Below are 25,787 nucleotides of genomic sequence, written 5' to 3'. Positions count from 1 at the left end.
TTAGTATAAATACTCAGAAAGTATGTATGCATTTACTGTAATTTTGTTTTAGCTGAGGTTATTCGCGGTCAATTCCTGTTGTTTACATACAGTCTGGTAATTTTAGTTGTCCTGGTATCTGCCCAAGTCAGAGTCTTTCCTATCTGCTATCACCATTGAAAGGAGATTAAGTTATACTTGCAAATGCAAGGAAGTAAGGGTATCCAGTGGGTGCTGCTGAGACTTGCTCCAGAACACCTGCCGTATAGGCTGAAGATGAGACACTCAGGAAAACAGGGGGAGGAAAACCACCCAGCCAACTTTTAATTAACTCAAAAAAGCAGAAGAGCTTCAAAGGAATTGCACTGTTGTGCTTGGCCTCTTTTCCTATACATTCTCATGTACAGAGTTGCTGGGTAACTACAAACTCTGTTTTATTTTTTACATTTCACTGGGAACGAGCATCATTACTGTGTGGCTGAATTGCAAATAGGATGGGAATCACTCGCACTTCTGCTGTATGTGTTAGTGCTGCAGCAGTAGTGTTTATGGTGTTGGCTAAAGGCATGCCACAGTTTCTTGGTAAACACCTGTCCAAAGGTTTGCAATTTGGCTGTAAATGTAGGCTGGGAAAGTAGGAATCAGAAGTAAAAATTGCCCGTGCCTTTCACCCTGGTGCAGTGTGCTCTGAAATGGCAGATTTAAAGCAAAGCAAAAGTCACTTCAATTTCGGAAATCTGTTAAAACAACAAATATTTTTATTTCTGCTCTAATGTTCAAGGTGTTCCAGTGTGGGATAGTGCTACAGAAAGGCCCTGCATTGACAATTCATCTCTGTTGTCTTGGAGTAAATTAGGTCAGTCCAAATTGACATCAAGTGTGAGAGTTTCCCATGCTCTGTATCCCATGGGATCACACTATTACTTGTAGTATTTAGAATGCATGGGGATGATCCATAATACATACAAAAGGATCTATCCCAGTTTCAGAATAAAACTAGTTCACCGGTTTGTATGAGGTACTTGTAAAAAGCTGCATGTAGGACAGGTAAAACCTAACATTGGTTCAAATGAATGGAAACTTCCCTTCCAGGATCAGGACTGACTAAAATCAAATAAATGAATCCTGTTAACTTCAGCAAAATTATGCATGGTGCTCACTGTGATCAATGAATGCTGTTGTCTATCACTTTCCTGAGCACTGCTCTTAGTCTAAAATTACAATTATTTTCTCCAGGCATTTTAACCTTGAAAAAGGGTGCCTCCAGTAGAACTACTTTTAAGAACTATCTTGAGGATCACTAGCAGTATTGCATATTCAAGGATCTTTATATCAGAACTTTCATAAATATTGTATACACTGAGTATGTAATGTGCTGCGTAGGCTCCTCTGCAGCACTGAGATCCATCATGTCAGCAATCAATGGTTTAAGGCTTTGAGAAACTAAACTGAAACTGAGCAACGTAACGGGCTCTCAAGGACTGCAGTTGTCTTATGTGGGCAGAGCTGGAGAAAATGAGGCGTCTCACCCTGTGCAGCTCTGGTAAGAATGGTTTCAGAGGACCTGCTTCTTAGAAGGAAAATATGGACATTCAGGTTTCAGTTCTAATCATGAGCTATTAAAAAAAAACCAAAGTCCCAAAGTCATTCCATCAACTGCTTGGACTATAGTATAACAGGTAGGGAGAATAATCTAGTTTTTGGATTATGAGCCTGAGGCTTGATTCTTCTCTCACAAAAGTTTAGTGAAGCTTTATTTGATTGAAATTAGTGGAATCACCTTTTGATAAAAGTAATTTTAATGGAAAGGTTCTAAAGGTTGGAGATGTGTAGTTTATTTCCAGTTCTGCCACTGACCTCTGACAAAGGCACTTACCCTGTTTTGTATTGGTCCCTCTTCATAATAGAAAAGGAAATAATTAACCCACTTGATTCAAAGTGTTTTAAATTAGATGTGTAACAACATATAGCATGAACAACATACGCACAAAAATGTAAACGGTGTGCCACACAAACATTGTGTGGCAGCAGGTGCTACCAGGTCCTGAGCTAGGCCTCGTTCTTGGAACCTGAGTACACCACAGGTAAGTTGTTATAAGCAACAACTTAAATACTAAATTCTGGTGGACTTATACAGGCTTTGTGTAGAGTATGCTCATATTCATTTATTGTCCTCTCTGATATCCTTGGTTAATCATGATAATTTATATATATTTGCATTTGAGTTACTTGCTTTCAAGGCATGAATAAGTAATGTTACCCAGATATTTTTAGAAGGAAGGAAATGAAACACCAAAACCTATTATTTTAAACAGTAAAACTGATTTTAGTCTAGTACTGTACAGTATAATTGCAAAGGCACTTAAAAAAAATTCATTCTTACTGTTTAAATATAAAACAGTTTAATATATACATAGGCACAAAGTTTAGCCATTTAACTTTGCTGATAAGTCATAATATTTGAGCTAGAAAAAAACAGAGATTTACAGGTAAGCCTTTGAATATGGTATTGTATTTAGTAGTGGCAGGTGCCTAACACTGAGTATAGGCTTCCTTAGCCCAGGTACTAAAGCAAGAGGTGCACTAAGTTTCTCTCTGAGCAGTCTGTCCCTCTCTAGCTATAACCACATCATGACATCGCCTCACTGGCATCTTTTTGCTTCTTGTAAGAAAGGAACATATTTCAGGGGGAATATTACAATAGTTTTTGTTTTTGGTTTTTTTTTTTTTTTTTTCTGGACAAATGGCTGAATTTGTGTCCATGTTCCACCTTTAGCCATCTCACAAACTCTCTAGTTCTTTCATTTTGCCCCCATGGAGGCTTTTGGACAGACATTGGCCCTGATGATGCCCCTGGAGTTTACCACCAAGTCCAAGAGGAACAGATGACCTGTCCATTACAAAGTATTGCTATTGTGCAGTAGCTGTGTCTGCCCTCTTAGGGGCCAACCTGGATTTCCTTTTTCTGGGGGAACAAAGCAGCATTCTGAAAAGACTGGAGAGACACAGTTAAACCCAAATCATGTAATATTTTTGGTGTTTTTTTGCTTAAATCCCCTTCATGCTGAACTCACAGGGGATTCTGAAACTTACTTTACTAAGTGCAAGATTGGGTTCTTAGCAATAAACTGCTGTGTTCTTCACTATTATATTAGACCAAGTTCTCATAAAGTACTTTGGGAACCAGACTGAAGAATTCTAAAAAAAAATATTAATATGCTGGGCTAAGTTAGAGAAGCAACTGTGGTACCCTCTCTGAAAGTGAGATCAGTTAAAGGGCACGAAGGCTTCTGGGGTTTTTTTAATCTGTGTCTAGGTATCTGTTTTCTCCTCCATGCCAACAGCTGCCTGGTATTCTTCCCAGGGAAACATCTGTACTGTGTAACATCATTCTGTCTTCTTGAAGGAGTACATTTGACTTGGAGCACAGCTTTGGAAGCTGCATTTTTTTAATGTGTAAATGATCAATAGGGACCTTGGTGTCTCCATATCCTCCTCATGGGGTATTTTGTACCAATATGTATAATTATCATGTTGTTCAAACTAGCTTTTCTTTTCACACACCTTCTATAGATACTGCTGGAAGAGAAGGATAAGAATCCTTCTCAGTCATCTGAAAGTAAATTAATTTAAAAAACCCTCACAACCCAAAGTCAGCTTTCACAACAAACAGTAATATTAATGATCAACCTCCTTGCTGACTTTGTGCCATTACAAAAGATGTAAAAAGAAGGACAATTAAAACAGGGAATTTTATTTTCATTTCAACAATTACGCTTGGTCATGTTTAGTATAGCTATAGATAGGACACAATTCTTATTAGGTAGAGGATAATACCAGAGCAATGCAGGAGAAAATGTGAAGTCATTCAAAACCAGACTGTACATCAATTTATTTAATGCCAGCATTGATGAAATGTAAAGCTGATCAAGAGCTGGATGCTGAAATTGATATTCAGTCCTTACACACTGAAGACTTCCACTGAAGTCAGTGGGAGTTCAGCAGGGAGTGTGTGAGGGGAGCACAAGTCTCTTGGCTCATCTCATGGATGTCGTTAAGCACCAGCACTAACTTGTGAACCCCATTATGCTAAGATGTGGGGGTGGAAAAGAAAGTCATACTGTGTAAACAGTTCATCTTTGGAGCCAGGCATCCTTCTTCCACTTCACTTCTGTAGACCAAGTGCTTTCCCGGTAAGTGAACCCGCTTAAAAAAAAAAGAATGCCGGCCAGCCTTGGCAAACTGAGCCTACTGAACGCTTATGGCACAGCTTTGAAACGCTATTCACCTACCCACTATTAGAATAGCGGCGGAATAAACCCAGGCGGGACCTTCGTCTTTCCCCTGCATCCTCTGATGCACGAGTTTAACTCTCCTCTGCGAACGGCTTTGGCTGTCACTTTGGCAGACGTCCCCTCGTTCTCCGTTCCTTCCAGCGGCAGGGAACCGGGTACGGGATGGGAGAACGCCGCCGCCCGGCTAAGGCTCTCTCAGTGTCTGTCTTCCCCAACCGCGTCCTGCAGCCCCATGCACTCTCCCGCTCCGCTCTGCCGCCACCCACTGCCTCGGGCTCGCCCCCTCCCCGCTTACCTCGCTCGCAGTCAGCTCGGCCGCGCTCCGCCGCGCCCCGGCCGGCCCCGGGGGCGCAGCCGGGTCGCCCCTCGGCGCCTCCGGGTAGGGCGCAGGAGCTGCGGCGGCCCCGCGGCGCCCGGCCCGCCGCCCCCCGCCGCGGTAAAGGAGGCGCCGCCGGTGCCCAGAGGCGCTGGGCCGCAGGGAAGCCCCCGGCGGGGCAGCCGGCGGGGGGCTGTGGGGCGCGGGCGGCCGGGAGGCTGGCGGCGACCTGCCCTGGCCCGCGGGCTCCGGGGATCGCCCCTATTACCAACGCCACCACGAAGCCGGCGAATGTCATGGTGCCAGTCCCGCCGGTTTAGGTCCATCTCCCCCTCTCATCGCGCCCGGGATGCGAAGAGGGAAGGCGGGGCCGCGGCGTCCCGCTAATCCCCCTCGCCGCACACCCCTGCCGCCCGCCCCCGGCTGCCCGGCGAGCGGGGGCAGGGCGAGCGGGGCGCGGAGAGGCGCTGCCCCGGCGCTGCCGGCTCCCTACCTGCTGCAGCCTGCCCAGAGCGGCGTGGAGCGGAGCGGCCGCCTGGCCACGGGCACGGCCCCTCGGGCAGCCCCGGCGGGGTTTACCGGGATTGCGTCCCCCGAGCCTGGCCCCTCGGGACTACCACGTCTGTACCATCCCTCACCCTCGCCGGCGTCCCTCCGGGTTCTGCTCTGCCCGCGGTCCCACCGCAGCTCCGCAGGCTCACCCCACCCCTCGCATTGGGGCTCCCCTAGCAGCCACCTTCTCTGCCCTCGTCCCGTGCCTGTCTTTCTCCGGACCTCCGATAGCCTCACAAAGAGCAGAAGGAGCAGGGACAGAAGGAGCTTGGGGCGCGCAGCTTCGGGGAGAGAGGCCCTCAGCGCCGTCCGGGGGGATGGAGAGATCCCCAGACGTGTTAGCGGGGAACAAAGGGGCTGGAAACAAATGCCGTGAAATGTCTTCGAGGGTTTAACATTAACATGTGCTCTGAATAGTAATCTGCTTATTTCTGAGCGCTGCCGAGGTCTGCATGACCTGATCATCTCTGATTTCCTTGTTCCACCGGGATGGCTGTCAGTCAGATGGCTTCTTTGTCTCATATTGTTCGGTTGTTAGTTCGGGTCAGTTCCTATGTTTTACTTTACTGCTGGTTTTAATCTCTGCCCTTAATTCTTGAGGTCCAATTCTTCCTCATGGAGCAGGTACGCTTTATTTGGCAATTTGTCTGAAATGTGAGTCTGTTGATTCACCTCTCAATAAGATCCTTTTTCCTTTCTAATTTTTTTGTCTGGAAAGTGTTAATCTGGTTCTTGAGTGAGCGCATGAGTATTTCCACTATCTTTTGTTGAGACAAAAGTCTAAAAGAAAGAGGGTGATTTCTGCTTTCCATGCAGAATGCCACATACATCCAGTGAACTGTGCCCTTCCTTTAGCAACCTCCAAACTGTTCTAAAGGTGCAAAATGCAACTTTACCGGTTTAAACTTTTGTTTATAAGAACAAAAGAGCTCCAATGCTAAGTAAAGCAGGTAAGGTAATGTTTGGGATTGCCTTTGTTCATCTTAGTTCTGCTCATCTGTGGTTAATTCTTTATTGCAGCATTGCAGTTTGTATTTTAATCACTCACAAAGTTAAAGCATACTCTGCTGGGGTTTCTACAGCAACATGAAAACTATGCTAGCACAGTGTCTGTTGCACTTTGTGGACAGAAACGCACAGATTGTTCTTTCTTGCTGAGATTTCTTCTGGGGATATGGATATGTGTTATTTTAAAAAACATCAAGACCGGCAAGAATTGAATTTGTTTTCAAAGTATTTGACTATATACAAGACATTAGCCTGAAAACAACTCATTATGGCCATTTTTAAATTGTCTGAAATTCAGTTTCTGTCATGACAAGTTGCTTGCTTTTATCCTTTGGGAAGGACCAGTTAAAATCATGCTCAGCCTAGCTGGTTAAGGTTTCCTTCATTGCCTAGTAAACACCTTTTTTGCATCAAGTAACGGCAATATTTCATTTTCCCTGACCTAAGCTCTTTTTCCAACCCTCTGTAGCCTGGAAGAAAAAGGGTTCTCTTGATCAGCATAGGGGGAAGAGAACAAATGAATGTGATGAGTCTTGCAAAGTGCTTCAGGCAAAGCTTTAAGCCTGGCACGTATTTATGTATTCTGATTGCATTGGCCTCCCCAAGGTGTGTGGGCTGTGCAGTTAACCTTCTTTACCTATTTGGGTAGAGGTATTTGTGCTTGAGCTTGCAAAATGGTACTCAGCAGGAGGTGGGAGAAAAGAGGGCAAGCTACTCAGGGAAAAAGGTTTGGAAGTAACTACAATTCCAAAAAAGCATCAAGAAGAAAAAAAGCAGTGTCATAATGATTCACTCCCAAGACAGGGTTCAGGTTTAATGGAAGGATCCACATTTACAGATTGACTCTTGATGATTTTAATTTTTATCATGATTGTTCTTTTTGAACTGCTCTTCTAAGGAGAAGGAGCCTTCATTTGTTTTAGAAACTATAAATGAGCTTTCTCTATGACATGAGGTCTGTTAATGCTACAGGAAATAAAGCTTTTGTTACAATTTACAAATTAGGGACTCAGTCTGGCATCCATTCAAGACATTGACAGTATACTCCCTGTTAAGAGGAAGGGCACTCTTCTAAGGAATCCTGGAGCTGATGGAGGGTTTTTTTTTTGCAGGCTGTATGCTTTGCACTTGTCTTGCAGCTTCTGTGTTGGCTTGAGCATTTCTGAGTGTTTCCCCCATATGGTTTCTCTGGTGTCTGAACAGTGTGAGCACATGCACAGTTTGTCCTGTGGCTCTGGCACTTACAGGTGCCATGCAGAGAATCACTCTGATCTACTTGACTGCTTTTATCACACTTGTAGGAAGCTCATTATCTCTGTGACTTCTGCCTCTGTCACATGTAGTCACAATCACTCAAAAGTTATTGGAAAGAGCAAAGACAAAGCAAGAGTTACATTTATAGACTGTGGTTTTGAGAACATTGATTCTTTTGGATTTAAAATGGACACTCGCACTTAACAGTAAAAAACTGCACTATGCTTTAAGGGTGGACTTTACCTTCACACATTTAGAAACAAGAAACAGGATTATTACTCTGCTATAGCTCTAAAAAGATGCCAATATGAAATGCTCTTAGTGCATTTAGCCGCCTTAAAAAGTGTTCTCTCTGCTGTACAAAACTGTTGAAAACTCATTCACAAATTGAATTGCTTTTGAAAAAGGAAAGGCAAATGAAAAAGGAATTGCAAATGAAAAGGAAAGAAAAAATATGTTTTCTTAGGAAAATAGGCAAGTAGTTCTTTGGAAACCTCAAAATCAATCTGGGTGTTACATATAACTTGGATTCTGAAATTACAGCATCCAGCTTTTCAGGAAAAAAAGGCAAAAAATGTTGAAAAATCATAAATCTTTGGAAACTGCTAGTTCAACTCCTGCTGCAGCACTGGGGGATTTTAAGTCAGTAATCTGTGTTTAACAAGGCCTGTATTTTTATAGGAAAGCAAAGGCTTGTTATGGTCTTTTGGGATTAGTAGGGAACATAATCCATTAAGATGACATTATAATGGGTGAACTGGCTCCAGGTGAGGCCCATTCCCCATTTTGCAAAATGGTTCCAATACTTAGTCTCAGTATTTAGCTTGTTTTGACAGCAGTCCCATAGACCAACACTCATGACCAAAGCTAAGGAATCTGTGCTGTGCACTAGCAACTTCCATGACAGCAGTTGGAAATCATCTGCCAGAATAGGTTTTAGTTTCTGTACAATTCCACAGGGTTGGCTGCTTTTTTCTCTACTGATTTTTGATAGTCCCAACACCAAACTGTTGATAAAACAAAGAATAATAAATAATTGATAGTTATGAATGGATCTGACCACTTCAACACCCCCTGCTCTCCTCATATTTCCGTGCATAGATTCCTTAGTTTACCCAAGAAATGGAAATAATGGAAATATTCACATAATACAGAGCAGTGTGGGTTCTTCATAATATGCAAGGCTTTAAAGGAAACTTACTCAAGAGCTTCCTTCATCCTAATAGCTTTCTAAAAGCAATTGATAGTTCTTCCCTGTGGCTGGCTCTGATTTTGCATCGTGTGAGGATACAGGTTATTAGAGGACTAATTTTCAATGGGTGGTTCATGTGAATAGGTGAAAATATCTGATGTGTGTGGGTTAACAGTGCAAAAATAGTAGTCCTGCATTTCAAAACATTTAATACTCGGCATTTAAAATTCCACTGGAGAATCAATCTAATTCTGCTGCCATTTGAATCAATAGGAAAATTCACTGATTAGCCTCTTCCTGTATTCAGTAAAGCTGCTTACCTTTATTTTTGAGTCACTCATGCAGTGTGCTGTCAGCAGAGATTTTAGAAAAGCTGAGCACTTCCAGCTGTTGATGGAATTCAGTTAAAATACTGGTGACAAGTAAAGGCCTGACTCAGTCCCGTCTCACTGCCACTGATAGCCCTATCCAAGGTATTCTCTTCTGCATTCCCTCCTGCCCACATTAGCATCAAGCAGCAACACAGATGGGACCGCTCAGACCAAGAGCTGGCTTCAGGCAATGAGCTATGTGAAAAGTTCCCCCAGGAAAGAAGTACAAAGCAGAGAAAATGTAATCAAACTGCCAGGCACCAAATGAAATTATTTCCTTACTGTCTAGCTAATAATTTTGTACATTTTCTTTCATATAATTAACTAGGCTGGGGCAAATAGATCAAGTGCTGCAATAAATGGAAGAACTTGTACACATGACCTAGTGGGCACTGGGTGAGATCAAACACCAGGCTGAAGTCAGGACTAGGAGAAGGAAGCAAGGCTTCACACAAAGGAGACTTCCATGTGCAAAATGAGCCATAGAACAGGTGCTGGAATGAGTCAACATTTTTAGGATGTAAGTCAGCGCTCTTATAAAATAATTTTATTCATTAGTGGCATTCTTTTTGACTACATGGGCAGCAGAAATTTGAAATGCTGCCAAGTCTGACTCAAAATTAATTTGGGTTTGTGCTTTTGTGGAAGAGAATAGACCTTTTGTCCCTAATTCCATATAGGCTCCATAGGGTGACCCTGCATTGCACAGGATGTAGCTGAACAGCCAGTAATTGATGAGGTTTCCATTAACACATAACACAGTGTGCACAGTAATGAGATCACAGGAAAAGCTTTTTTAAAGTGTTAAGTACTTTCTTGTACAGGGAGCTGAGTTCGTATTATAAGGGAATACGGAACCTGTTTTCCTGGAACAAGGCAATGACAAACTTGATTTCCTGAAGGAGTTCAATACATAGGTGTGTATGTGCTCAACACTGGGTTCCACAGACACGAAGAAGTAACTGCAGTCAAAACTGAAAGGTTTAAAAGTGGGGACCAGTTTCTGTTGCATGTGTAAAGCAGGTTAGAGGAGTACCAGTCATAACACTTTGGAGCACTGGAGATAGGATGTCCATGGTGTTGCTACTATTTCAGCAACACCCAGGAACATGCAACTGGCACAGCATACTGGCCTGTTCATGCACTCCCAGTGCTGTGAGGTTTGAGCCTGGCTTGATATTTCTTCCCTGAGCAACCTCCAAGCACTCCTTATGCTCCTCTCACAGAAGCAGATCCCAAGTGTGCGGTGCCATGTGGCAGAATGGGGAGTGAGACTGGAATGTGAGAGCAGGAGAGCCCCAGCCTGCCTGCGGAAATACAGCAGAGGTGCTGCTTTATTTCCTGATGCTCACAATGGGAAGTAAAGATAGCATTTCATATGTTGCAGTCTGTTAACTGGCTGAAAGGGGAGGCTGTGTAGCCAGCCTATAGATAAGTATATTTAAAGAGGCAAGAATATGCCAAGGAGGATATTTTGAAGAAATGGTATAGAAAATCACATTTGTTAACAAATGAGCTTAGTGGATTTTTGCTAAGAAATGGAACTTCGGTTCCTAACCTCACTACCCTGAGTCTATGTAGGATTTGGTAAGTGAGTCAGTCCTTTAAGGGATGTAAAATGTGAAAAAAAGATGTTTTCTTCATCATAAAACATACATTTTGGACTATTTTTCATATAGAAGATGGCCCTTGCAAATGAGTCAACATTAGGTAAGCCTGCCACAGAGCAGGATTAAGCCTTATTTATACAAAACATCCCCTGTCACTGAGGACAACTGGTTCACAGAGCTGAGATATATGACCTTCTACAATTTCCTCTGACATTCATGTGAAGAAGGTTCCCTGAGGTAAACAATGCTTTAGAAATATACTTGTTTAAATAAGTTCTTCCTTCACAAACAATCCAGGTAGTTCCCTCCAATGATTTATATCTGGAATGGTAGCATTTGTCTTCTCTTTGCTCAGAGATAAATTTCTCAAAACATTTCTTAATAATACCTGTTTCAGAATTCTGCATTTCATTGTTGTGAAGTGTAAGTGCAGTGAAAATCCCAAACCACAGAAAGTGAGGCAGGCAGCGTTGGTTTGTGTTTTTGTCTTCCACTTAGCTCAAGTCCCAGCTTTCCATTAGCAGCAGTAGAATGAGGCATTTCTGCTATTTGCTACACTATCTCCAACAGCAGCACACACAGAGTCTGTAAAGACTTTTTTCTGCAGTTTCAAAGGAATGCAGGAATTAATTTAGTGCTGAGCTACATATATGCAATGATACTTGGTCAACATTATTCAAATTGAATCCTACCTATTTTATATATATTTGTTTTCTGAGAAAGACAGAGGCTTCATTCTCTTATCATTAGTAATGGTTTTGGATAAGAATATTATTATTTTTTTAAAGGAACACATATTCTCATACTTACTGAAGGGAAAGCTAAAAAAACAGTTTATACTTCCTTGACTCAGAGAGACTGGGATTTATTGGTTTGTATTGAAAGCATGAGGACTAATTTCAAATTGCCTTTTGTTTTATTTGAATTATTTGGGAAATGTTAAGGAGGGGAATATATTGATGAGTGTTTATAATCCACGGTCTCTTGGCTGTATAAGTTAATAATTTCCTTGAAACCAATCTTCTCGTGTTAGTGAGAAGATATTGTGCATTATGAATACATGCCTTAGTTTGCCCATATTGGTACCATTTACAAAAATACAGATCCCAGTAGTTCCTAGCTTCCTTTCACAAATATATGCAGAGCTGCAGCAACCATTTCAAATTGATTGCTATAAAGTGATACACAGAGATATACTTGGTATTTGTGCCTCCTTTCAAAAATGTAGTTGAAATTTTACAATGCAGACACATATGCTTTAAACTAAATAAGGTGGGGATCCTGTGTACAGTTTTGAGGAGTTACTGTACCAGATGGGATCAGAGTTATAGTTGCACTATTGAATTATGTCTCCTGTAGTTAGAACAGCACTGGCATTGTGCAGACCTGTGACAGACATTGGCACTTAGATTACCTTCATTCCCACAGAATGCAGGTAGGAAGGGTCACAGATGACAAGGGCACAAAGCAGGAAAGTTCCACTGCTGGAACTACTGTCAAAACAAAGAGCTTTCTTATAATTATCATTGTTGTCTAAATCCTCCCTTATTCATCTCCACTTCTGACTTTCTTATCTCCTCAGATCCCTCTTGTCCTATTATTGTGATTTCCCCATTGCTATTTCCTTGATAATCTAACAGCTCTGTGGAATTACATGTTCCATCTTACTGTTTTCATACTTAGCCATCTTGGCTGACATAATGATATGTCAAGTAAAAGGAAAAATTAAAATTAAGCCCATTGGATTATGAAGTGCACTATTTTTTCTATAGGAACAGCTATACAAAACATAGATAATGACTTCTGTTTTCATATTGATCTGCTTAGCACTCCATTTATTTTTTGAATAAGTGCTGTATTACACTACACTCTACTTTTTTTACTTTAGACTTTTAAACATTGTTATTTTACACAATACCTCCTAATGGTATGTCATTAAATCCTACCAGACCAAATGTCCAGTTGTCTGAAGTAGAAGTACTGCTAACTTTATCAATTGTAAGCATTCAAACCTCTCCTTGCTTTATTATGATTATTACTCTGTTTTGGAACCAGGTCTCAGAATGTTGCCATTAGTTTCAGCAGAGCCTTCATTTAGCCCTTAGAAATCAAGTAAGTAACTTGTGCTGGGAGCTGTAGAGGGTGGACTTGCAATTTGAATCATAGGATTGTAGAACACCATGTTGGAAAGGACCTCAAGGACCATCTGATCCAAACTTTCTTGGCAAAAACACAACCTAAACAGATGGTTCAGCACTTTAAAAAGTGTCCAATGTTGGGAAATCCACCACTTCCCAGGGAAAATGATTTCAATGATGTGTAGTCCATATGTCCACTTTTTTTTTTTCTGTATGTGTGGGTTTTTCTTCCTGAATTTCTCTCTGAATTTCCTAGGATCCAGGAAAAGTGAAAAACTCCTTTCTCTACAAGCTATATTCTGGAGTAACAAGACAATAAACAATAAATTCAGAGCTGTATTTTAAAATACTTTGTACAAATAACATGCTGATGGAAAATACCCCATTTAGTTAGCTGGGGAGGTAGCCAGAAGACACTAAATAATATTGAAAACTAAAGTACTGAGTGTGTCAGGTAATAAATAAGGATGAGTTTTCTGGAATACGGAGACATCAGACACAGGAGGCTTTCAGTGTACAAACCTGCCAAATCCTGTCACATTCTGTACAGTATCATTCAGTCTCCTTTACTGCCAGTCAGCACAAACAAACCAGCTCTGAGACAGAGTATTCTTCTCTCACAAAAAATCCAGGTAGTTCCCTCCAATGATTTATATCTGGAATGGTAGCATTTGTCTTCTTTTTGCTCAGAGATATATTTCTCAAAGTATTTCTTAATAGTACCTGTTTCAGAATTCTGCATTTCATTGTTGTGAAGTCTAGGTGCATTGTGAAGTGTAAGCCCATTCATTTTTATGTTTACAAGGACCACATGTAAACATAAAAATGAATGATCTCGTTTTGCAACCATGATGGGACACAGATTATGGCTGTAAGATAAAACTGGCAGCATAATTTTAATGTATTGTGAAAAATATAGAGAAAGCAGGAAAGTGATACCTAATATTTTCTGATTTTGGTGCTTGTAGAGTTAAGTCTGTAAGTCGGTGAACACTGAGATGTATAGAAATATGGTTCTCCGTTATTCAAAGCATTACCAATTCACACTTTGATGCTTTAGTTTGTAACAGTAAAGCCAGGAGATGTTATATCATTAGATCTTACTGCCCTTGAGCGGATCAAATTCAGCTCAGTAGTAGAACAAATAATATCATTGAATTGTATAATAACTAGAGATTTACTCCTGCCTCACTAAGGGGGCAGTGTCTAAGTGAAAAGGAATCATTGCTAGATGCAATGCAACATAAAGCTGCACTCCGCCCTCTCTTCACATGCTGTATTTTAAGGCATATACACAGACATTTCTGTTGAAAAGCATTCTCTAAATGTGGTGAGAAGCCTGTGGTTTCCAAATGAAGTGGGATTTGAGGGAAGAAATGTAAAAAGGCCAAGTCTTATCTTTTGCAATACAAATTAACACACTGAATTTGTAGAGTAGAGTAAACTAGACCAGACTGTTATGTGGTCCAGCTGCCTGAGTACTTCAAGGCTGACCAGAAGTTAAAGGCTGTTGTTAAGGGCATTGTCCAAAAGCCTCTAAAACACTGACAGGTTGCCTGGGGCATTGATCCCCTCTCCTGGGAGCCTGCTCAGTGTTTGACAACCCTTTCCTAAAGAAATGCTTCCTACTGTCAAGTCTGAATAGCTGTAAACAGGCTATCTTGAATTAAGAATATAGACTATAATTTTGGTCGTTTGTGACATTTCTAGAACAAAACATATTAATCAGAGGAATTTTTAAAATCAGAAATTATTTTTATTCCCAGCAGTTAAACAAATCCAGTGCAATGTCTTAAAACCCTCTCTTGACCCATCCACATGTTTCAGCAAAGTTTTGTTCAAAAAGCTTCTCAAATTCTGCTCCAATCCTGCTGGTTTTCTTCAGCAATGTTGGATACTGCTTGTGAGGAAGCCAGAAGAATGTTTAGTTCGAGTCATTAAATAAGTTTCTTCCATGTAGGGGAATTAGAAATATTTTACCATTTTTTAAACTTTTGTGTGCAAGTCACTTATTCTTGCTGACAAAGTAGAATGAAATACAATGCCATTCAAAAGCAAAGGAGGTACCGAATCTCTTTGAAAATTCCTGTCAATGGTCATATCCAGGTATGATCAGTTGGTGCAGCGGCAGCAGCTCCAACATCAAGGCTCTATGTCCATCACAAAGGACATGTCCGAGGCTGGATCAAGTGGCAGTGCAACTTGATCTAGATGAAGTGTGAAATCGCAGCACATGCCGGGCAAATTATCCACAGCCAGTGGCATGGTGTTTATGAAGGCTCTGTTTTGGCTGGATGCTTGTGGGCTTACTAAGGACAGGCAGTACTCGCCTGATAGACACTCTGCTGCTACTTAGTTCCTTCCAATAGATTTTTAAACGAATTTGGAGCTGCTACAGTGAGCTTGTACAGATTCATGGGTGTGGTGTTTTTGCAATAGGCTCATTAAGTCAGAATTGCCTAAGCGTAAGACGGGTACAAAAGCAAGCACAGCCACGGTCACTGGGTGTTGGGATACTGTCACTTGTTCAAAATAGGCTCGAATACTGAGGTAACAAGTTATAAAGACATTGCTAAAGAGGTAGATCTAGGTACTTCATTGAAAGCATGGGGAAAAGGGACATTAAGAAGAATGTGATGTTAGTCCCTGCTAACATCTGTTTTTCTCTTATAAAAGGTTCTTATATTTTATGTTTTTCTAATAATCCTTTTTGATTTCAGAGACAAAGTTTCTCATTTCATCTGTTTGATCTATTTGGTGCTTTTAGTTTATGAATTTATTCAGCATCTAATTGGGCACAATGTAGTTTGCGTTTTGTGATATGAAGAAAAATTAAAATTAGAGAACAATGCTAAATTAAGCATTTTGGCTCTAATTCTGTGTAACTTTTACAATAATTTCTACTGATATAAAATAAGTAGCAATTTTTTGCTAAATGGAGTAGTCTAGACTTGAATATATGTCAGTGTAACTCAATTCCCAAATGGGTGTGAAATTGTGTCATTATTTTTTAGTGTTTTATAAATGCCATAATTGGTTATAATGTCATAAATGTGTTAATAGTGTTTTATAATGCCGTAAATGGTTAAACAAAGTGGCAGAGAATATCTGCTTATTGCACAACCAACTGACGTTGGAAGTAGATACAAGTAGGCTGGACGACAGTATTTGAATTCAAAATTATCACAACAGTAGAATTAACTAAAAAGATTGAATGCATGTCAGAAAAGAGAAGTGAAAGTTAGTGAACTCAGGGATAATCAGCTAAATAAAAACAGGATGTGGAAACAATTGGCTTCATAAATATGAAGTAAAAAGTCTGGATAATGGATCAGAGTTGATGGCAGTTCCATAAACTCCTTAGTCACCATTAGACCAGTGAGAATTCTGTGTGATACTTACCTTAACTGAAACACAGGCTGGATATAAGGCTCAGAGAGCTGAAACCACAGCATGCATAGAGAAGAAGAAAGGCATGGAGCATTCTGCAAAAATACAACTTTTTTGTTTTGAAAGAGTGCATATATACAGCAAGAACATCTTCATAGCCATTAATGTTTGTAAAGATCAGCTCATCTTAGCAACGAGTTCTAAAAATGGAGTGCAGGCTCCCACAAACCTCATCAGATCACATCCAGGAGGAAGTGATTTTGTTACTGTGCAGAGACTTCTACTGTATTCATTACAGCCAACAATATCAAAGCAGTGTACAGTAGCATGAGACAGCTACTGAGCATTTCTTTCCCCACAATATTTCCATGGATAAGACAGTATAACTAGTAATGTTTTCCCTAAAGAAATAAAAAAACAACTTTTGGTATTGTAGGCTTTTAACATTTCAAAAGCTTCCTCATATTTCTAGGATATTGTATGGAAATATGAGTAGCTGCAAATGGTTTCTTTTTGTATTAGTCTGGACTTCTTTCATTTCCTTCTCTTCATGCATCTTTCTCAGTTTTCAGTGTGACCATGTGACCTGCATAACGTCATTGTCATGTACACAATATATACTGGTGTCGTGGTTTGACACGGAAGTGAATTTTCTCAGAAAGTTAGGGTCAAACCAATCAGTGGTCAGGTTTGGATATTGGCACCTGGACTGACCATTGAAGGCATGGACACGCCTCTGAGAACACAGGGGGTTAAAAGCAAGAACTTGGAGGGGAGCGTTCTCTTTGGTTCTGGTCGTTGGAGGGTGCGGACTCTGCCCTGCCCAGCCACAGGCTAGGTGGGGGAGGGGAAGCCATGTGGCCTCATAGAGGTAGGCCAGGGGCTGAAGGACTGGAACCGGGTGGGCCCCCTCCGGATAGAAGGGTAGAGAGAAACTGAGATGCCTTTGTCGTCGTCCCCCGCCCCCCCCCCCCCCGCCCCCCCCCCCCCCCCCCGCCAGAGGGAAAGTTACAGAGAGCCTGATGGCACCTGGAATTTGCCAGCAGAGGAGAAGGAGAAGCGTGGGGGGTGGGGGGGAAAGGTGCCCAGCCGTGGGAGTTGGAGTCCTGGGCAGAGATTTCAGCCATCCTGGGAGTCTGAGACTCCTAACCCTTTCCTGGGAAATGAAAGCTTTGCAGAATGTTACTCCTCCTCGAAAGAGAGACAGTCTGGGACCTGAGATGTTAGAAGAAAAAATTTTTAGGTGGGAGAAAATGATGGAGTAGCTTTTGGCTGGACTTTTCTTGTTAGCCATAGACTGAACCAATTCCTCCTGCAACAGAGACTGCATTTTTAGGGGGATGCAGTGGTGAGCCAAGAGACCTGCTTCAGCGACTACCAGCACAGGAATAGAGTGAACAGAGAAAAGCTGAGGAGGGTGTGGCGATGCCCTCTGTCTTCAGGAAGAAGAGGGTGTGGTGACACCCTCTGTCCTCAGGAAGAAGATGATCTCTGTTCTTCAGACCCTCAGCCCCAGGGGAGGAAGAAAATGGGGGGGGACTGTAGTCCCAAAATGAAAAGCTGAACTGTTGTTTCTTTTGGTCCTTGGCAAAGCATCCTTAAAAGAGCCCTATGAGCAGTCTGTCCGTGCACGGTGGTGAGAGCACTGTGACATGGAAAAGAAAGTGTCACACTGGCAGATTTTCTCCGGGCGGTTGCCACGTGTGACGTGGAAACACAAGGGTGGCAGTTGTGTTTCCTGGGGGTGTCTGTGGTGCAAGAGAGACTTCTCTCTCCCTTGATGGACTGAGTATTGATTATCTGAAGGGTGGCAACTTGATCAGGAATCCTGGGTGGTGTCTCACTGTGGTTTGTTGGAAATTGGGTGGGGGGAGGAGGAGTGTTTTGGAAGGTCTTCATCTAGGATTTAGTGTATGTGTCTTTTATAGTAGAAGTAGCTTAATAAAGTCTTTTTCCTTTATTTCTAAGCTTGGGCCTGCTCTGCTCTGTTCCTGATCGCACCTCACAGCATTTGTTTTGGGAAGGTGTATTTTCATGGGGGGTGCTGGCATTGTACCAGTGTCAAACCATGACAACCACATTAAAAAAAAGGAGAATAACATCTTGTATCACTAAAGTGTGTCATTATCTGGCACTCAGAAACCAGCAGAGGAACAGCATGCTGTGTGTAGCAGGGACATGAGTGTCACTTCTCAGCTCTTGCTGCCCACATCACTGGGTCTGGCAACTACGGGAAGAATTGGTCTGTGTCAGGAGAGCAAACATCAGCATTAATTATAACTGTGAGATAATCTGTAATGTTTATTTGTTCTTTTGTTAAGTTTCCTTTTGTGTGACAGTAGGGACTGACGTTTATTACAGGCCTTTATTTCCATCTGCATTCTGAATAGTTCTCAGAAAGTCAGCATGAAATATGGATTAGATACATTCCCAGAGAGACAGTACAAAGGAGAGGGGAAATAGGAGGAGGTGGGAAAGATACCAAAAATCAGACGAAAAGAGCTTCAAAGATTCTCTTCTCTCACAGCGAAAGTTTCTAAAGGATCAGAAGATGAAGCAAGATAGGAAGGTTAACCTATGAATAACCACGGTAGATACTGGAATTGGATATAAAGGATAGACTTTAGAAAAACCGACCAGGTGATTAAGTGGTCACAGCTGTGACACGGCCTGAGCCGGGTGTCGCCTCAGGTGTGGTCCGTGCACTGCAGCGGCTGAGTGAACGTGAACTTGACATCTACACCTGAACATAGCCTGCATCCCACGGAAACGGGCGGTGTGTTGGCACCAGGATTTCCCGGCGGGCTTTGCTCGGCACGGAAGTGACGTGCGGGCGGGAAGTGACGGCAGCGCGGCAGCGCGGGTCCGGTGCGGACCATGAACAGCCGCCTGCAGGAGATCCGCGAGCGGCAGAAGCTCCGCCGCCAGCTCCTGGCGCAGCAGGTACGGCCGGGAACAGCCGAGACACCGGGGCGCTGCGGGGCCGAGGACCTCGGGCGGCCCGCGGGCTATGTGCGGGCAGGGTCTGGGCTGGCCGCGGCGTGACTTTGTGTTTCCCGCTGTGCAGCTGGGGGCCGAAAACGCGGACAGCATCGGCGCCGTGCTCAACAGCAAGGATGAGCAGCGGGAGATCGCGGAAACCAGGGAGACCTGCAGGTCGGTATCGGACGGCGGTGGCTGTACAAAACTGGGGACTCGATAGGAGTACAGGCCCTGGAAATGCGATGGGATTGCACTCGGTGAAAGGAAATTCAGTAATCGGTCAAATCAGAGCCGCGACTAAGGCGAGTAGGGTCTAGTTATTCCCTTCTGAAAGGACATTGGAAATACAGGCTGACTTTTGTTTCTGGTGTGAGAAAGCTACTGTGTAGGAAAACCGAGGTCTGAATTTAGAATGGACCATCTGCTTGGGTCCCAGAGCCTTCATGCTTTTGGTAAACACAGTTCTGGGCAGTTCAGTTCGAAAGTTCTCATGAAACTACGGATATGTCTAGGACAGAGGATCTACTGCTTGTCAATTCTTACATGTGTGTAAACAAGCTTAATTTTGTAGACAAACTGCTTTGGGGTAAAACAAGCTGTAACTTTTAGAGCAGAAAAATGAGAAATTGAAGGGAATTAGCTTAATTCTGTAGATATACTGCATTGGTTAAAATAAGCTGTACTTTTGAGAGCAGAAAAATGAGAAAGGCAAGGGAATTACTCTTTTCAAAAGTTCTATTCTTAATAAGTTGTGCTGAACTCAAATATACTGAGAGAGGAATAGCTTTTCATGTATGATGTTTTGAAGTAGTTTCAAATTTGTAACATGCAGAAAAGATATCTTATCAAAGATTCCTGAACACTTTTCTTTGGAGATAGAAACTTTCTTATGAGGATTTTTGGCTCTTCATAGGGCCGCTTATGATACTTCTGCACCAAATGCAAAACGTAAGTATCCAGATGAGGGAGAAGCTGATGAGGAAGAGATTGAAGAATATAAGGTAAGAAAAAGAGGAAAAAGTTACTTTTCTCTGGTGTTGTGTCCCGGAGGTACTTAGAAAATTTCTGTGCATATTAAAATAAATGTGATGTGTATACATCCTTTAATATGTATGTTCCACAGTGGCATCTCCCCTTGATGCCTTCCACTGCAGAAGTGTAAGAGAGAGGACATAGATGCTATGTGGTTCACCTCAGGTGTGACCTAGGTGCATTGAACTGTACACTCACCAAACTCCAGTGTGTTGTTAAGGAGGCTTAATTAGTGCTGCTCGTAGGAGGAGGCAGGCCTAGGAGTACTTGCCCACAGGGAACAGCACTGAGCCGTGGCTGGCTATGGGAGGGAGTGGTAAAATGTGTGTGTGCTTGGGAAAACACAGAAAGAATCTTGACCAGAATTTCATTGTGTCAAAAGGAAAGCCTGCGGTTAGCAGCAGGCACAGGCCATGAGATGAGACAAGGGAGGCTGAGAGTGTCTTCTGGCCCGAGAGTGTCTTCTGGCCCATCTGTGCAGTGCCAAGGAATGCAGTTCTGGATGAGTGGAAGAAACAGTGGATCCTAAGGGAATTGGAAGTAAGAGGCTTGGTTTGAGATGTTCTTCTAAGTGTCAGAAATGTCCAGGAAGAGTTAGGTTAAAAAAAAACCAAACCAAAATGCCTCCATGCCTCCGTGGTCATTGTAGTGTCAGACTCTCATGCCCTTCACTTTTCAAATGCTCATCCCAAAACTTTCTCCTCGTGTGATGTTTTGGCCAAGATAAGAGAGCTTAAACAAAGGCATGATTATGATACAGCTTCTTTATGATTTGGTTTGGGATCTGGTTGCACTGTATGTTCTCCTCCCTTTTTTCCATGTCCTAATAACCTTGTTTATGTGGTTAAATCGAATCAATGTCAGTGTATTTATGAAATAGTTCAGTGTCTGCTATTCTCTTGGATGCCTGAAATAGTAATTTTTTTAAATACAAATCCTTCATCATGTTACATTTGTGTTCAGGTTTGTAAATCTTCCTGTAATAATGTCTACCTTTTATCTTACTGAACCAAAAAGTTAATGTATGACAGGATGGTTTTTGATGGTTGATTTTGAAAGTCTCTCTGTGAAGGGACAGACATTATTTTTACCATGATAAGTGTTAGTCTGTATATCCTATTTAGTAAAGAAATGGTCACCATGAGTTAGAAGGCTGTTTGTAAAGCAGTGTTTTTATTCTTGCATTAGTGATCAGTTAATATCAATTAATTTTACTTCTTCACCAAGTACATGGTTAAAGAACTAAATTTTAATTACCTGTAAAGTATAGGTGGGTAAGTTACTCGGGTTGGCAAAGTACATGAATCTTATCCCTAAGATTTTCTTAATCATTGTGGAGGAGGCTTACTCTGAGGTGAGCTGTGACCACTTGCAAGTGGCCAGACTTCTTCTATATTGTTGAAATTGAAGAATATTTTAATAACAGTAGCTCAGACAAAATTCAGTCGAGCAGATGAACAGACTTAGGAAACCTGAAACCTCAGAGTAGAACATCTATTGTGGAGTCATCAGCTGTTTCCTGCAGGCATTGCTAATTCTCTATTGGCAAGGAGATAAGAACAGTAAAATTCCATCTGCATTTTCCTGATCTCTCTGAGCCTGCTTAAATTTAGTCTTGTAGTATGAACTCGTACAAAAATCTGGATTGTTAAGGTGTCAAGCCCTCTTGTATTGTGTTTAATGCAATTTAGACAAAAGCAATAATAGACTTAAGTAGAAGTGTTGTGGACAAGTTTTGCAAGTTTGCCAGTTTTGTTCAGAAAATCAGAGGTATTTCTGGTGAGAAGGGACTTGTGTCGGTACCCCTGACTTGCAGTGTTGGGTTCTATATGATGGGATCAGATAATTCTTCTGAAATTATTTAAAATTTTTGTGCCCTGACTTCAGATTTGGTGGAAGTGAATGTACCCTCAAACTTGTGTGAGAGCAGTTTCTGAAATAAAAGGTGGAGTATTTTACTTTTCTCAGCCATGTAGGAACATCTGATGCAAAACAAGAAAAAAAGCAATGTGTTTTAATTTTGGTGTTTTTTCTTTAAATTTCTATGTGTCTATATTTGTTTTTTCTGTAGAATAAGTGTGAATTTATAGTGGTGATACTTCATAAGGCTCAGACTCATGTGAAAACAAAGGGCAGCACTGACTCCCAGTCTGGCAGCTTGACTCCGGTCTTGGAGCCTGGCTCTGCCATGCCAGCCTTGGGAGGTGGGTGATAGGGAAGAGATGCACTATTGGAACAATGAATAATGGATATTTTAAAGTCAGAAAGTTCAGTTGTGTTTTGGAGAGCTCCTAAAATACTCTTTTCATGTGGAATTGTAACAGTTGTCCCAGGGTTAGTTGAGCTCCATGGTCTGTATTTGGAAGTGAGATATTAAGGGATTAGAGTCTCTGCTGCCACTGTGAGGTTTTTCACTACCCTCTGGGAGCTGTGAGTGCTGTTCCACCTGTTGCCTTCCCCAGGTGATTTGACGCCATTGTTTGAACCTGTATGAGTGTCTGGTGTGTGGAGTACAAAACTGCTTGTGGTTGTGTTTTGCTGTCTGTCTGATTTTATATTGCCCTGTTCTGCTTCATTTGTGCAAGCAGAGGCCTGCAGGCTCGGGATGCTTCCGTGCCATTATTGTGGAGGCTGAAGAAAGCTTACTTGGTTGAATCATGAATTCCATGTATCTCCAGTCATATGAAACAAGCTGTGTTGGAATATTGTGGGGTGTTTCTGTTTCCCTAACACAGCAGCTCTATAGCAGATGCTTTGGAAAACATGGATGATTAATGTACAAGAACCTAGTATCTTGTGTTACTGCTGGTGTCATTCTGTCTTTGCTGTGATTGTGTCCTTTCCCTTTGAAAGCTGGTGGTGTGGCCTTTTGTTTGTGGCCACAAGACTGTTTTTAAATTACTTAGGAAGGCAAAAAGAGAACTGGGATCATTCGGGTATCTAACTGGTACTTGTCATCAAAAGAGAAAGATGAAAGAGGGAAACAGGTGTAACTTATGATGGCATAAGCATTTTTTAATAAAACTCAAGCTTTCAGCTTTTTTTTTGGCCTGAATAACACTTGCTGCTGCTTGTCTGTACATTTCTTTTCCTTGCAAACACTCTTGCTATTTCTGATTGCAATCTTTTTTTTTTGATCTGGTTAAACAGACAAGCAAAAAGACTGTGTATCTCTACGTTCATCACCTGAATAGGGAAGGGGAAGCTGTGACCTATTTATCACATCAGGCATTTCAGAAGTCATTTAAAGCTCCACCTTGGAAATAACAGAAGCTTACTTGAAGATTTCGACATTTAGAGGGATCAAAATTGGGAGGGACAGCACTTGATTTTTTATTCTGCATTCAGACAGCTTATATAGCATAGGGTAAATACAGCTGTAATAATATGGCAGTTCTTCAGTTATACTTCTGTGTTCTATAAATCTATATACTGGGTTGATCCAGGATTAGTGGGAAGGGAGAAAGTGTTGTGAAGTGAGTCTCTCTTTCTGTTCTCTCTGAGTTCTGTGTTGGATGTTCAGAGTACTTTGGTGTAGCTGATCTCTGAATCCCAGAAATCTGTGGAATGAACAGTTGGTGCCTCTCTAGTTTGTAAATTCTGAGGCTATAGAAGAGAAATGTTAAAGTTACATTTAAGGACAGTCCAGATGAAATACTGACTTGTACCATGAGCTGTTTCTTCAAGGTGTGGACTTGGCTAAGGGTGGAAAATAAGAGATGACTGTATGGATATAAATGCTCAGAAGTTCTGCTGCAGAAGAACGTCAACAAAATATGTACTTTCTGTCCAAAAAATAAAAGTTTTGTGGGACAAAAATGTTCTACACCATGTAAAGCACTGTCAGGGCCTGGAAGTGAAGGGGTTCTTACTTTTATCTTCTTTCAGAGGCCTTTCCCCAGTAACACTCTCCTTGTTAGTGAGAGAGGTGCAGACTTTTTGGGGAACAGGTAATTTTTTTTTCCCACTTGAACAGTGGAGCTGGATCTGCTGATTGTAGATGGTCCACTTTTCCTTATGATCTGCTTCTTAAGGAAAGGACAGAAACAGCTTGATCTTGTATGCACACTTGTAATACCTGCTTTATTTCCAAGGATGAAGTAGAGCTGCAGCAAGATGAAGAAAACCTGCCCTATGAAGAAGAGATTTACAAAGATTCCAGTACCTTTCTTAAGGTGAGCTGCTTTTGCAATTGGAAGTGTAGTCAAAGCTGGCCTAGTTGTCTTAAACTGTTTCTGCAACTGATGGGATCTGAAATACAGCTTTAAAGGCTGAAGTAGTGGCTCGGAATTCACAGGTACAGAAGTTGCCTGTGACAGATCTGACTGTAACTGTGTTTGCATTATTCTGAGGCACATTGCAATGGACTGCAGGAATGGTGGGCCAGGTTTGGAACTAAAAGGATGGTCTTGACCAGTGAAACTTATAAAGGCATGTTGAAATGATAATCCGCTCCTTTCTCATTTATCAGACTAACAGATGCAAAGTGTCTGTGTATGTCCAGTTATCTCCTGTTGCTCTCACTGAACTTCTTCCTGTTCTTCAGGGCACTCAGAGCTTAAATCCACACAACGATTACTGCCAGCATTTTGTGGATACAGGACACAGACCCCAGAACTTCATCAGAGATGTTGGTATGTCATAGCCAGTTACTGTTTGAAGATGACTCATTTGATTCAATAGCACTTCTTTTTCTTCCCCTTTTGTAATTCCTTACAGTTTCTGGGAACTGTAGATAAACAAACTCTCCTAGTTTTTTGTCTCAGTGTGCATACATATCATTATAGGCGTCTACATGAATGGTTTTATTATTGATGACCATGGAGGTCATTATTATCAAGGCTGCTCTTACCCTTGGTTTTACTTGAAAGTATTTCACCAGGAAGATTTTTTTTTTCCAACCTAAGCTATTTTGATTCCAGAAAGTAGATGAGTTTAATGAGGAGATCTTGAAACCTCTGGAAGTTTACAGTTCACCTGTGTACTGGGCTGTATTGCCTCTTAAGCATGTAAAGTATGGGAAATAATGACATTTAAGTCAGGAAGCAATATGGATAATGTGTCTCAGCTAAAGTAGGTAACTGCTGACAGCTCATTAGAATGCCCAGGTTTAGAGGACGCTGCTTTTCAAGTTTACATGTATCCAGACATAACTTACAACTGAAATGATGCTACACTGGGCCTGAATTTAAACTTGCTAAAACTAAGACATGGTTTGGTCCTGTTTCCCAGAATAGGTGCCCGGCATTTAGTTTTTAAAAGGAGCAGAACATCTCCCTCTGCAGTTTTATGCATCAATTCTCTGTATTTTATCAAGTGTAAGATTGCCAAGGTAAGGGGGTTTGTTTTTAGATGGCAGCCCAAAGAGGTTTGGTTTGCCTCCAGAGGCTTTTAGTTTATTCTTCTCTGTATTTTGTGAATGGTTCTATGAAACACATTTGGATGTTTTTAAAGAAAAGACTCATTTGGATCTTTATGTCAAAAGCCCTTGGCCTTCACAGTTATGTACTTGAGGCAGTTCTACACTCTACTTGGAAATGAGTACGGAGAAACAGCAGCCCCTGTTGTGTGCCATGACTTATGTGCTGTTTAATGGGTGGGGAAGGGACAGGACAAACAGGCAGGTGTTGGTGTGGAGATGAACCCAGCCGCAGCAGCAGCTGGACCA

The 25,787-nt window shown here is 41.8% G+C and overlaps 2 protein-coding genes across 6 annotated transcripts in view; one reads left to right on the top strand and one right to left on the bottom strand.

Annotated features, from left to right (window-relative positions):
* PRSS12 (serine protease 12) overlaps positions 1-5,090 on the bottom strand; it is a 33,386-nt gene extending 28,296 nt beyond the window's left edge. Inside the window, exon 1 of the mRNA XM_068187994.1 lies at positions 4,570-5,090. Coding sequence (XP_068044095.1) covers positions 4,570-4,888 — 319 coding nt within the window. The 5' untranslated portion in view covers positions 4,889-5,090. The remainder of the gene's footprint in view (positions 1-4,569) is intronic.
* METTL14 (methyltransferase 14, N6-adenosine-methyltransferase non-catalytic subunit) overlaps positions 1-25,787 on the top strand; it is a 70,962-nt gene that overhangs the window by 31,555 nt on the left and 13,620 nt on the right. For 4 of the 5 annotated variants that reach the window (XM_068187996.1, XM_068187999.1, XM_068187998.1 and 1 more), the window contains 2 exons: positions 24,214-24,294; positions 24,666-24,753. In XM_068187996.1, coding sequence (XP_068044097.1) covers positions 24,214-24,294; positions 24,666-24,753 — 169 coding nt within the window. Of the gene's footprint in view, positions 1-18,904; positions 19,049-19,172; positions 19,262-20,000; positions 20,089-24,213; positions 24,295-24,665; positions 24,754-25,787 lie in introns of those variants that run through there. The other variant, XM_068187995.1, reaches the window with a different exon arrangement.

Source organism: Anomalospiza imberbis, chromosome 4 (genome assembly GCF_031753505.1).
Source record: "Anomalospiza imberbis isolate Cuckoo-Finch-1a 21T00152 chromosome 4, ASM3175350v1, whole genome shotgun sequence".
NCBI classification, from domain to species: domain Eukaryota; kingdom Metazoa; phylum Chordata; class Aves; order Passeriformes; family Viduidae; genus Anomalospiza; species Anomalospiza imberbis.
Note: the sequence above shows the minus strand (reverse complement) of the source record. Positions and strands in the feature narration are given on the sequence as shown.